Here is a 12,348-nt window from a genome sequence, read left to right as displayed (position 1 = left end):
AAATGGACATTACAACACCGGGAGGCAGCAGTGGGAGCTGGAGGGCGTTCCTCAGCTGTACTTCCTCCCCAGGATGTGGGGAAATGTTTTATATTTAAACTGTTGACTGGTGGAACAGTGTTCATCAAAACGTGGCTGGAAGACTGTCAAGCAGATGTGCACAGAGAAGTCTCAATTATGCAATGTTTTCCTTTGGCCTGAGAGGCCTCAGTGTGTGATTCTTGGCCTGGGCTGGGTGACTCAGTGTGGCTGGGCACAGACACTCTCTGCTCTGCTCTGGGCCAGCCACGGGCTCTGAGGGGGATTTGTTCTTGGGCACAAACCTGGTGGGTCACCGGAGCTCAGGCAGGCTGGGTCCCTGGCTGTGGGATCTCCTGTTCTTCTGGTTACTTAATGCTGTTCCAGATTTGGACTGTTAAGGAGTTTTCCCCACAGCAAGAGCATTACTGAAGAGCTGTTTCCCAGAGGTTCACTGCTTTGGGCAATGTGTTTTCAGGCTCTTGTGTGTCAGTGTTGTGCAAAAGCCCTAATAAACCTGCTGTTGTGACATGTTTGCAGTGACACCCTGATCTGTTCTGCAGTGCGTGCCTTGGGTGGGGGCAGGATCCCACCAGTGCAAAGGGGTCTCTCTCCCTCCCAGTCCTGGCACATCCTTAGACTGGGGATATTGCTACAAGCACATCCTGAGCTCTTCCTGAAAGCATCCTCAGCCATTTCCCTCCTAGCCTTCAAAGGTCTCAGGACATCTTTATTCTTTATCCCAGTGCAGCTCCCTAGAGCGAGGGGATAATGTCAGTTCAGGTAAGGAGGGTGAGTGAGTGCTTGGGCATAGTCTGCCTGGAGGCTGGGTGTGTGTTAGTGCCTCTGGACAGAGGGATTACTGGCTCCTTACCATGAGGTTGAGGAGAAGGAAGCTAACAGTTGAGCTTCTGAACAGTCCAAAAGCATAAAGTTTGTTGTAGATTCCCATTTATCTGATATGGTGGAGGTTTTTGTTGGCAAGTGCTCCAGTGACCTGCTTTGACTGCAGGAAGAATGCCAGCAGAACAGCATGGATACTGAGAAGAGCTTTTTCTCAGGAGCACAGCAGCAAAGGGATCAGGCCCTCAATCACATTTTCAGTGCAAACCCACAGATCTCAGAGCTCAGGCTGTGCTGGTCAGCATGGCTCTTAGGAGAGTGCTCAGTCAGTGTCTTGTAGCAGTGGGGCTATCAGAAACAACAGAGAGGCAGCTCTGGGGGCAGGTTCCTGCTGCTCTACACTCCCAGCAGTCTGAATTTGGTTCTAAGCCCTGACTGGAGCCCCGTGGTCTGTTCCCTGCAGCCCAGCCCCACAGCTGGGATCTCACACCATCTATGCCCAGCCGGACTTGCTATGGGGTGCTAAGGGCAAAAGGGTAATACATGAGCTGTGATCTGGGGAGGGTTTTAATTTCTTCCTGTTTTTTCTGTTTTGTTTTCCTTGAAGGTCTCCAAGTTGCCAAATCTCCGCTCGCTCAGTCAGCTCCTCCTCCTTGACATCATAGATTCCTTAGCTACCCACATCTCAGACAAGCAGTGTGCAGAGCTGAGTGCAGACATATGACATGCCTTGGAAAACCACCTTCTCAGTTGTTCCTGAAAAACACTGGCACTTTAGAGCTGGCTCTGGTTTACTGTTGCATATGGGGTAGCTCAGTGTCTGCACACTTCACCAACCCTCGAGGAGCAGAGACAGCTGAGGTGCTCTCTCTGGATTTGCTGGGTTTGTACCTTGGTGCAACTGTTGGACTTCATTACATTTGTTACCCAAATGTAGACCTGAAATCATTGCAGGGGTGAATTAATTCCACGTGGTTTGGGGAGTTACTAAGTTCATAATCAAGCCCATTATTTCTTTCATACTGTAAAATCAAGCAGTCATGAGTAAGAGTCACTAATCCTTTGAAATACAGTATGTAAAGAATACTATTTAAAGAGCTTCAGCTGACCCAGCCCGAGGGCTGTAAGGGGAAGTCAGAACCAAACTGGGAACAAGAGTGCCTGGTGTTCACAGGGAACTGGCCCTTGGACCAGAATGTAGTGACTTTTCAGAGACTCCGTGGTGTGGATTAACAGATAAGCCCCTGTGCAGCGGCCCAGATTGGTGGGCTGCAGGAATCCAGACCTATGCTCTGCAGCAGGTCAGACTGGAAGATTACAGCAGTCCTCTCTGACCATCAAATCCATTAATCCTGTCTTGCTAAGCCTTTCTAAATCTATTTATTAATAAAGAATTAGCATCTTCTCCTGGCATTTTATGATTGACTTGGATTTCATTCTGGAAAGAATTAAGCAAAAAACGTTCTGCACTTGATGAAGGTCACATTGTTAAAAATAAGTGTGTTACATCTTGTTACTAATTTTATGCTGAAGTGTCTCTGTAAGCCCTTGCCTTTGCAGGAAGGTGAATGAAGGCAGAATCCCATTCCCAGCCCGTGCAGAAGCAGCTGCTGTTCCCTCCCCTTGCAGCCCCCAGCTCTGTGTTGGATGCTTCCCTCCTCTCCTCACAGCTGGATGATGCTGGTTGGAGAGCACCAAAAATGTGGTGTTGGTAAAGTTGGTGGTGGAACTGTCCCAACCCTGCCCAGAGCTCATGGGGCTGCCCTGGGAGGGAGTGACAAGCTGGGAATCAAAACCTTGTCCTGCTCCAGCAGCAGGGGCTGCTCTCTGCTTGTCTGAAGCTGGAGTGGTGCAGGATCCCTGTCGAGACATGTAACTCCCAGCCCTCACACTCCCACCCGTGCAGCCATGATTTTCACTCAGTGAAGTGTTCCTGAGGCAGCAGTTGTGAGCTCCTCATCAGCATCCCACAGCCTGACACACCTGCACGTGCCAAGAGGATTGCAGCCTGGGCAGTGGAGAATGCATCACAGGTTCAATCCAAGAGAAGTGCTCTAGGGACCACCCTGACTGTCTCCCTTGGCCTGCTCAGGTGAGTCAGACCAGAGCTGACAGGTGCTTCTGAGAGCCAAGGGCACCTTTTAAACCAGAGCGATTGTTTCCAGATGAGTCTACTCATAGTGGAGTCTCTTACCAGAGGTCATGATAATTGTACTGACAGCTGCTTTGTGTTCCCTGGGAAACCAGGTTGGCAGCTGGAGAAAGGTTCTACCCTACAGTTTGTAACAATGCTACAGTCTATTTCCAGTAATGCTGATCCACTAGAGGACACCCATTGCCCAGGGAAGCCTCATTCTCTCAGGCTGAACATGCCATAACCAGCCCTCTTTAAATCCTGAACCCACTTATGAGGAAATGCACAACCTCTGCACCCTCTGAGCAGTGGGCACAGCAGGGTCTTGGCTTTGGGGGGGAGTTTGGACTCAGTCACAGCTGTAGGGACCACAGTGCTGGGTCAGAGATTTACTGTGAACACTTGTAGCCCATTGAGATTTGCCTCTGGGCTGCTGTTGTGCAAGTGCCAGGACTGTGCACCTCTCTGACAGCACACCCCCGAGTTTCCTAAGAGATTGCAGGATGGGAGGTGTTGTAGGGGCCACAGAGACTGTGGGGTACTCATGAACTTCCCAGGGCAGTTAGATGCTACTGTTATCACCACCTTGTTATCATTATGACCAGCAGGCTCTCAGGCTACTGATGCTTCTGCAGCCTTCGGCAATTCTGTACTGGAATTTGTGCAGTCATATCCCTGCATTTGATAAGGAATAAAGAACATTGTGGCTATCCAGCTTTGTCTTATTCCTACAGTCTCTGCCACATGCAGGCCCCACTGGCTCTTTGAAGTTCTTGGGACTGCTGGTGGGAGAGAAGGAGCACCCCTTTCCTCCAACCCAATGTGAGCCCCAGTGTGGTGGCAAAAAGCAAGGTAGAGGAGCGATCCCCAACTCCTCTGGAGCAGCATGTCAGGGCACTGGAGCCAGGAGGTCCCAGCTTTGCCACACTGCACCAGCTCCCCACGTCCCCACTGTCACAGCTGTGGCAGCTGGGCAGGAGCCTAGCGAGGAGCTGGGTGGATCAGGGCCAGGAGCTAAGGCCAAGCCCATCCCTCCCAGTGCCAGCACCAGGAGAAGCCAGCAGCACCCCAAGTCCCCAGAGCAGGGTTGGCAGTGGGACAGGCAGTCACTCTAAGGCGGCCTGTGGCTCACTGGGAACAGGAAGAGCACTGAGAAAAAATAACACATTTTAATAAGGAAATGTGAGGGGGAGGCACTGAGGTCCTGCCAGCAGGAACACCGGCAGAGGGGGCAGAGCCCAGGCTGCCTCAGGCCTCAGCCCCCCCCAAGCCCAGGATCTTCTTGACGTAGTTCTGCACGTTGACGTGGAGCTGGGGGGCCGTGGCAGAGAAGGTCTCCATGGCCAGGGCCCGCGTGGCCTCGGAGCCGCCCCACATGGCGCGGTACAGGGGCAGCGTGTACTTCTGCTTGCCCTGCGGAGAGGAGACACGGCGGTGACGGCCCCAGCCCCGACAGCCCTGGCAGCCCTGGCAGCCCCCATTCCCCCAGCCGGGATCGCCCTGCCCTTAGGCACAGAGCACATGGCAAACGGCACAGCCGGGGGAATGTTGCTGTGGGCAGCCCTTGGCAGCGCAGCACGTGGAGAGGGGAGAGCACCTGAACCCTGGAGAAGGAGCAGACCCTGAGAAGCTCATGAAGTTCAACAAGGCCAAGTGCAGGGTCCTGCACCTGGGTCAGGACAGGATGGATGGAGGAATGGAGAGCAGCCCTTCAGAGAAGGACTGGGGTGACAAATTAGGTGTGATCTGGCCATGTGCTCTCCCAGCCTGGAAAGCCAGCTGTGTCCTAGGCTCATCCCCAGCAGTGTGGGCAGCAGGTGAGGGGGAAATTTTGCTCTCTCATAAGATCCCAACACTGGAACAGTGCATCCAGCTCTGGAGTCTCCAGCACAAGACACACATGGACAGAGCAGGTCCAGAGGAATCCATAGGGCTGCTCTGAGGGCTGGAGCCCCTCTGCTCTGGGGTCAGGCTGGGAGAGCTAGGGATGTTCACCTGGGGAAGAGACAGCTCCAGGGAGACCTCAGAGTTCCTTCCAGTGCTAAGAGAGCTGGTGAGGGACTTTGGAGTGATAGGACAAGGGGGAATGGCTTCCCACTGGGGAAGCCCTTCCCAGAGAGCAGGGCTAAATGGTATATTGAAAAGAAATTCTTCCCTGTGAGGGTGGTGAGGCCCTGGCAGAGTCCTGGAAGTATCCAAGGCCAGGTTAGATGGGGCTTGGAGCAACCTGGTCTAGTGGAAGGTGTGCCTGCCCATGGCACGGGGTGAAATAAGATGAGCTTTAAAGGTCCCTTTCAAACCAAACCATCCTGTGGGACTATCAAAAGCAAGAGGGAGCCCCTGTCTCTCTGGCACTGAAGGCCCTGTGCCCTTCTCTCCCCACTGGCATGCTGCTGGGCACTGCCACCACTGCCCAGGGACAAACCTGGCTGTGCAGGAAGTCCTTGACTTTGCTGTACTCAGCCTCCAGGTTGTTCTTGAGGACAATCTGGCACCAGCGCAGTCGAAGCTCAGCATTCTGGGCCTTGGAGATCTTGGGGTACATCTTGCTCAGCCTTTTCACATTTCCTGTGAAGAAGAGGGGAGCAGTCACCATCGCCCACAGCTCCCAGCCCCTGCTCCCAGGGAACCCTGCGAGTCCATCCCAGCTGTGCTGCAAAATCTCTGGGATACTCCCAGCCTTGGCTCAGCCCTGGCCCCTGCCCAAGCGCCCCCCACCCCCAGCTCTGGAGCACCCCAGGCACTTGCTGGCTCTGGGCAGGACAGTGCCCTTGCCCAGGCTGGGCAGCCCTGCAGGGCCATGTGCTGGTGGCTTGGCCAGCACAAAGTCAGGGGAGTTTCCTCAGCAAAGAGGGCAAGGAGAGTTGCAGTGACATGGGGACATGAAAGCCCAGCAGAGCCAACCTGGGGACAGCAGGACTGCACATGTCCCCATAAATCTGGGGACATGCTTCCCCTGGCTCTCCATCCTCCACCACAACAACCGTGGGCTACCCTGGAACCAGGACCCACAGCGCAGTTGGAGAGGGGCTGATGGCCACACACCCGAGTGTCCCCCCGATGTGCCCTCACATCCCCGGCCAACTGGCTGGACTTGGGCACATCACCCTGTGTCTCCTCTGGGCACCAGAGCCCTGGGAGTGCCCTGGCACTCACCTTCAGGCAGGGGGGATTTCTGCAGGACCTGATCCAGGAAATACACCAACTGGTACGTCCTCCAGCCCATGATGTCCACGGCTTCAATCGCCTCCATGTTCAAGCTGTCAGCTGCCCAGAGCTCTGCCAGCTCCTCCGCCGGCCTCATCAGCTGCTGCCCCGGTGACAGGTCAGGCAGGTAGGGCGGCCAGCCCGGTGTGTTCAGCCAGCGGTCAAATTCAAACCCTGCAGAGAGGAAGGAGGGAGAGCTGGGAACAGAGCCCTGAGCCCCACACCAGCTGCCGCTGCCCAGACCCTCCCACCTTCTCCCAGTGCCACCAAACCTGCCCGAGGATGGTGACCACTACAAACTAATGGGGTGAGGCCATCAGACACATGGGCTCAGGCTGTGCTTGTGGGTATCAGCCCCAGCACCACCAGCGGGATGAGCTCCAGCATGGAAAGCTCCTGCCAAGCCTGGATCTCCAGCAAGGCTGGGCCAAGCCCAGAGTGCTGGCTGGGCCTGATCCCAGTGCTCACCAGACTCACCAGGCTGAGCCACAGACACTCCATGAAACAGCACCCAGGTGCAGAGCAGGGACTGATCAGGCTGAGCTGGCACACGCCCAAGCCTGGGCCTGATCCCAGCTGGCCAGTGCTGTCCGTGCCTGCTCTGACAGAGCTGGGCTGGCAGCAACAGCATCTCCAGTAAAACAAACCAATGTGCAAAGGCTCTGGGGGATATGGACTGCTCTGACGCCTGCAGGAGTGGGGCTGGAAAGTGGCAGCCCTTGTTCCCTGGCCAGGATGGTGCTGTGCTGACCTGGGATGGAGTCCACGCCTTTCTCCTTCAGCTCTGGGAAGTACTCCAGGAAGAACTCGAGGGTGTCATCTGCAGTGATGCTCTGGAACTTGAACCGGTTCACGTAGGCCTGTGGGGACAGATGCCAGACACTCTCACCCCAGCAGTGCTGCCCAGTCCTCTGTGTGCTCCACCTCAGGGGGAACCCCTTCCAGCCCCTGTTCCCTCCAGGGGCTGCCCAACCCCCTGCATCCCCAGGGATACCCCTCAACATTCCCAGCACCTGCTGGAAGCACGAGGTTAGGCTCTGCCTTCATCTTATCCCCCTATTCACATTCCCATTTCCCACCTCTTCTTCCTCTCCCCAGCTGCCCTCTCAGCCTCTCTTTCCCAGGGTCCTGCTGTACCCTGGCCTCCTGCCATGGCATTTTGACTTTGCAGCTCACACCCACCTGGAGGAAGGCATCAAACTTGCTCTGGTCGCCCACAAGATGCGCCAAGTAGCTAACGAAGCAGTACCCCTTCTCATAGGGCGTTTCATTGTATGTGTCATCTGGATTGACACCTAGAAAAAGACAAAACCATCAGATATCCTCTGCCCACCTGCAAAACAACACAGCCCTCACATGCACCAAGATTGCCCCATCTGTGCTGGGCGCAGCCTATCCCACTCCTCCTGCAGCCATCGTCTCTCCCAGGTCCCATCGCCCGTGCTGGTGTTGCTGCCAGCCATGGAACAGCGCGGTCCCCCAGCCCAGCCGTCACTGTCCCGCACCCCAGAGCCCAGGGACACCCCACAGACCTGGCTCGATCACCACCCGCAGCTTGTTGAGGGGATGGTCCTCCCCCGTGGCGTCCATGTGCTGGCGCAGGAGGGCCCTTCCCGTGGCAGCCTCCAGGCAGGTGTAGGGCAAACCTGGGCAGAGACAAGCGGAGGCATTCGGGGAGCCCGGGCAGACCCCTGCGCGCTGCGGGCACAGCGGGCACTGCGACGGGAGAGGAACACCATCAGCGCTGGGACTGGGACAGCAGGAAACCCATACATGTGAGTAGGGATGGCACAGCTGCAGGGAGGCATGTGGGGCAACCCGGCCCCAGGCAGCAAGAGATTTTTCAAGCCACTTAAATTCATGCGGATACAGCAAATTGTGCTGGGAGAACACGAGCTTCTGGACAGGACTGTGTGTCCAGGTGGAGCTCTGGACAGCTGGTATCAGCTCCACATGGGAGCTGCAGGAGGATGAGGAAGGTGAGGCAAGGACACCGTGCCCACATTCCTGGCATGGGTTGCAGGGAACTGTCCATCTCAGAGCAAAGGCTACCAGAAATCACAGACTGGTTTGGGCTGGAAGGGACATTAAAGATCATCTTGTTCCACCCTCTGCCATGGCAGGGACACCTTCCACTAGACCAGGTGGCTCCAAGCCCCATCCAACCTGGCCTTGGACACTTCCAGGGATGGGGCACCCAAAGCTTCTCTGGGCCACCTGTGCCACCTCCCCAAACTCATAATATCAAATATAATCCTACTCTTTTTCAGTTTACAGAAGCCCGGTACAGGGCCTTGCAGCTGCTGCCCTTCACCTCTTCTGAGATGCAGCGCAGGCTCCATCCGCACTGGCACCCGGAGGGAGGCACTGAGCTGTGGAACAGACCCCAGGCCCACACAGGGCTCAGCACCCCACAGCCAGGCACGGCCACGCACCGTAGACCTCGGTGGAGATGCGCCTCTGGGCGTACATGGTGAAGCCCTCGTTGAGCCAGAACTCGCCCCACGTGGCGTTGGTGACCAAGTTGCCAAACCAGCTGTGGGAGATCTCGTGGATGATGACGTCCACCAAGGAGCGGTCCCCGGCCAGCAGGCACGGCGTGACGAAGGTGAGGCAGGGGTTCTCCATGCCACCAAAGGGGAAGGAGGGCGGCATGAACAGGATGTCGTACCTGCCAGGGAAGTTGTACCTGGGCTCCGACCCCACTCCTCCTGAAGACGGGGCTGGAGACAGAAGGAAACTCTCCCTGTCCCTGAGGAACCAGGTCCCTCAGGAACCTTCTAGCCATACCTGCCCCAAACATAAGGTCCAAAGAGTTTCTCTCCAACCACCAGGAACTCCTCAATCACTCCATCATACTCCTTCTTGGCAGCCTCGATCAGGCAGGGCTCGGCCCAGACACGGCTCCTGGCCAAGTGCAGAGAAGAGGAAGTTTAACCATTAACTTCCACCTTGTTGCTTCATCAGACAGAAATTGCACGGGTTTATTCCAAGGAAAAATAAAACCCTGCTGATAAAGGCATCTAAAGAGGCCAGTAGTGCAAATTGCTGTGATTTCTTTCCTTGTCTGAATGTCAAAGGGCTTTTATATGGCTGCAGTGGCAGCCAAGAACTCAAGAAAGCACCAGCCTGTGAGGAAATGTGGGATCCTCCATGCATGGGGACTCACTGCCCTCATTCATGTGCAGGGTGACATAAGGAGAGCCAGGGACCCTCCTGAAGGGGAGGGGACACAGCATCAAGGCTCCTTCTCACTCTCCGGTTTGAGAAGGACCCTCATCCCATGAGCCCAAAATCTCACGACACAGACAGGGACTGACTGTGCCATGTCTATGGCCAGTGTCTCTGCTCTCCAGAGCCCCGTGGAGCAGGGAGAGGCAGAAGGTGGCTGCCACAGCAGCTTCACTGTGCAACTCCCACAGCTCTGGAGCTCTCCCGAGCCCCTTACCTTGGGCCAACATCAGCAGACACAATGTCCCCAACAACCAGAGCAATCAGGTAGGAGGGGATTGGCTGGGACATCTTGAATACAAAGGTGTTATCCTTCTGCTTCTCCCAGCTCGTGGCACTCATCACAGCCGTGAAGCCCTCGGGGACCTGAACATGTGGATAAACCCATCCATTAGAGTCACAGCACGCACAGTGGCACACCAGCTAAGCCAGCCAGGATGCCACAGTGACTGATGGCAAATGTGTCCCAGCCTGAAGGTGCCAGGGCCAGGGCCACTGCAGGATTTGGGGAGCAGAGCAGAGCAGGAACACCCTGAGCTCCCACTCAGGATGCCTGCTGCATCCCTGCAATAAGAGGGTGCCACCTGGAGCTGCCCCAGGTGCTCCTGGAGCTACCAGGAGATACGGAAATGCTGGAGCTGCAGGTGTGAAAGGGCAGAGGATGCAGATCCCTCAGCCGCTGACTCCCCTCCCAGTTCTTGCACAACTCATTTTTCCTGTTCCCAAGCCAGTGTAGAAGCCATGGCAAATCCACCAGCCTGGGCTGAGCCCAGGGAGACTGTCCCAGTGTCCCCTGTCCCAAACAGGGTGAGCCCCATGGGGCACAGGGAATATGGTTTCCTTGGTACACTAGAGCTCAACAACAGCCCCATCCCACGCTCATCCTGTGGCATTAGAGAGGCTCTGCCCTCAGAGAGCAAAATAAATCAATCCTGGCATCACCAGCTGATGCCACCATGTGCCATTGGCACTGGCTTGGTGTCACACCATTAAGCAGTCCCCTGCCACACCATGGCAGCCCCATGCCAATGTCACCAGATGCCCACATACAGACAAGGGGGGAATCTGGATTTAGTGCCATCTTTGGGGAACAGCAGCTGCTCCTTCCTGGAAGTCTGGCAGCCCCAGAACTGCCACGAGGACCCACCATGGCCCAGCACCACCACCTTCCTCCAGCTATTTTCCCCCAAATTCAGCTCCTCCTGCTACAAATGCCAGGAGCTCTGGGCAGGACAGCCAGACCAACACATGCACCCGCTCCTGGGCAGCAGCACTGCAGCTGGGGAGAGGCAGGAGCACCCTGGGGCTGCTGTCTTCATCCAAAAGGGCATATAAGAGAAAAATAGTCCAAGTACAGATGAGTGATTTCTCAGCTGGAGCTCGAGGGGAAGTGTTTGAAGTAGTGTCCCTGCTGTGATGCCCCAGTGCTTTGGCACATTCATTGCAAGGGATCCAACAGCCCAGAGCTGTTTAAGGTGGAAGGGACATTAAAGATCATCTTGTCTCACCCCCTGCCATGGGCAGGGACACCTTCAACTAGACCAGGGTGCTCCAAGCCCCGTCCAACCTGGCCTTGGATACTTCCAGGGATCCAGGGACAGCCACAGCTGCCCTGGGCAACCTGTGTCAGGGCCTCACCACCCTCATAGCCAAGAATTCCTTCCCAATATCCCATCTAACCCTGACCTCTGCCAGTGGGAAGCCATTCCCCTTCTCCTGGCACTTAGATCTTTGTCCCAAGTCCTTCTCCGGCTCTCTTGGAGTCCCTTTAGGCACTGAAAGGGGCTCTAAGGTTTCCCTGGAGCCTCTTCTTCTCCAGGTGAACAGCCTAGCTGGCAGGAGGCTGAAATCCCAGCTCTCCCAGCCAGCTCCACAGTAGAGGTGCTCCAGCCCTTGGATCACCTCCATGGCCTCCGCTGGACTTTCTTCCCCAGCAAACTTTGCACTCATGGAGGGTTTTGCTGCTGCTGTCAGGGAACGGCTGGAGCAGCTCCTGGGGCTCTGCTTACCTTCACAGTGGCTGAATAGGTGAACTTGACTGAGGGGGTGTCAAAGCAGGGGAAAAAGGACCTGTTGAGGACAGCCTGGCCCTGTGTGTACATGTAGGGCTTCTGCTTCCCCGCTGTCTGCTCAGGGGACAGCCAGCACACCTGGGGAGAAAGCAAGACCCCAGTGAGGGGCGGCTCGACCACAGCTGCTCCTTGTGGAAGGAGCTGGGAAGGGGCTCCTCACCCGGGGGTGCTCTGTGCACCCCAGGCCTGGTGTCCCCTGCACCAGCCCCCAGCTGCCCCCGGGTCTGGCGGCCCCCAGTCCACACCGGGTCCTTGTGGGCCTGGGTGTCCCACGGGGCTCGGCGTCTCTTCCACCCACCCGGTCACCCCTCGGGCTCGGTACTTCCTCGCCCCACCCTGCTCATCCCGGGCGCGGTGTCCCTCAGCGTTTTCCCACCGCCCCGGGCCCGGTGTCCCCCGGTGTCCCCCGGTGTCCCCCGGTGTCCCAGCGCTCACCCCGGGCCCCTCGCCCGCCTCGTAGTCGATGAGGAGGGTGAGCAGCTGCCCGGCGCGGGGGGCCTGGGGCAGGGCGATGTGCAGGGCGCTGCCATAGCTGGCGAAGGGCCGGCTCTCCACGGGCAGCGCCTGCCCGGCCGCGTCCCCGGGCCCGCCCGGCGGCGGCAGGAGCGCGGCGCGGCTCACGGCCAGCGCGGGGTGCGCGTCCAGCCGCAGCTCCGCGCCGCCCGCGCCGCGCTCGCAGCGCAGCTCCAGCCGCGCCCGCCCGCGCAGCCGCCCCGCGCCCGCGGCCGCGAAGGACACGCGCAGCTCCAGGTGCAGGTGCCGCAGCGACCACGGGCCCGCGCTGCTGGCCGAGGCCGCGTCCCGCACCGGGGCCCTGTCCCGCACCGCCGCCGGGGCCGCCAT

At 57.3% G+C, this 12,348-nt stretch overlaps 2 protein-coding genes across 3 annotated transcripts in view; one reads left to right on the top strand and one right to left on the bottom strand.

The window, feature by feature from the left end:
• The window catches only part of LZTR1 (leucine zipper like post translational regulator 1), a 36,482-nt gene extending 34,208 nt beyond the window's left edge, over positions 1–2,274 (top strand). Inside the window, exon 20 of the mRNA XM_021527667.3 lies at positions 1,469–2,274. Coding sequence (XP_021383342.1) covers positions 1,469–1,585 — 117 coding nt within the window. The 3' untranslated portion in view covers positions 1,586–2,274. The remainder of the gene's footprint in view (positions 1–1,468) is intronic.
• Positions 2,275–4,145: 1,871 nt separating this feature from the next.
• On the bottom strand, positions 4,146–12,348 carry RNPEP (arginyl aminopeptidase). 2 transcript variants are annotated; one of them, XM_031506948.2, is made up of 11 exons: positions 11,941–12,348; positions 11,443–11,583; positions 9,651–9,799; positions 8,993–9,109; positions 8,638–8,873; positions 7,735–7,848; positions 7,385–7,497; positions 6,954–7,062; positions 6,152–6,376; positions 5,421–5,563; positions 4,146–4,408 (listed from the first exon to the last, which is right to left on the bottom strand). In XM_031506948.2, exons 1-11 carry the CDS (start codon positions 12,346–12,348, stop codon positions 4,244–4,246), a joined length of 1,920 nt encoding a protein of 639 aa, XP_031362808.1. In that variant the 3' UTR covers positions 4,146–4,243. The 2 variants fall into 2 exon arrangements, with proteins under 2 accessions (XP_031362808.1, XP_021383405.1); XM_021527730.3 differs by lacking the exons at positions 9,651–9,799; positions 11,941–12,348 and having other exon boundaries at positions 11,443–11,490.

Source organism: Lonchura striata, chromosome 30, assembly GCF_046129695.1.
Source record: "Lonchura striata isolate bLonStr1 chromosome 30, bLonStr1.mat, whole genome shotgun sequence".
NCBI lineage: Eukaryota > Metazoa > Chordata > Aves > Passeriformes > Estrildidae > Lonchura > Lonchura striata.
Note: the sequence above shows the minus strand (reverse complement) of the source record. Positions and strands in the feature narration are given on the sequence as shown.

Coding starts and splice junctions, on each gene's coding strand:
- RNPEP (XM_031506948.2), bottom strand. CDS start 12,348: ATGGCGGCCCCGGCGGCGGTGCGGGACAGGGCCCCGGTGCGGGACGCG. Junction 11,584..11,940: donor AGGCGGGCGAGGGGCCCGGG/GTGAGCGCTGGG, acceptor CTTTCTCCCCAG/GTGTGCTGGCTGTCCCCTGA. Junction 5,564..6,151: donor GAAATCCCCCCTGCCTGAAG/GTGAGTGCCAGG, acceptor TCTTCTTCACAG/GAAATGTGAAAAGGCTGAGC.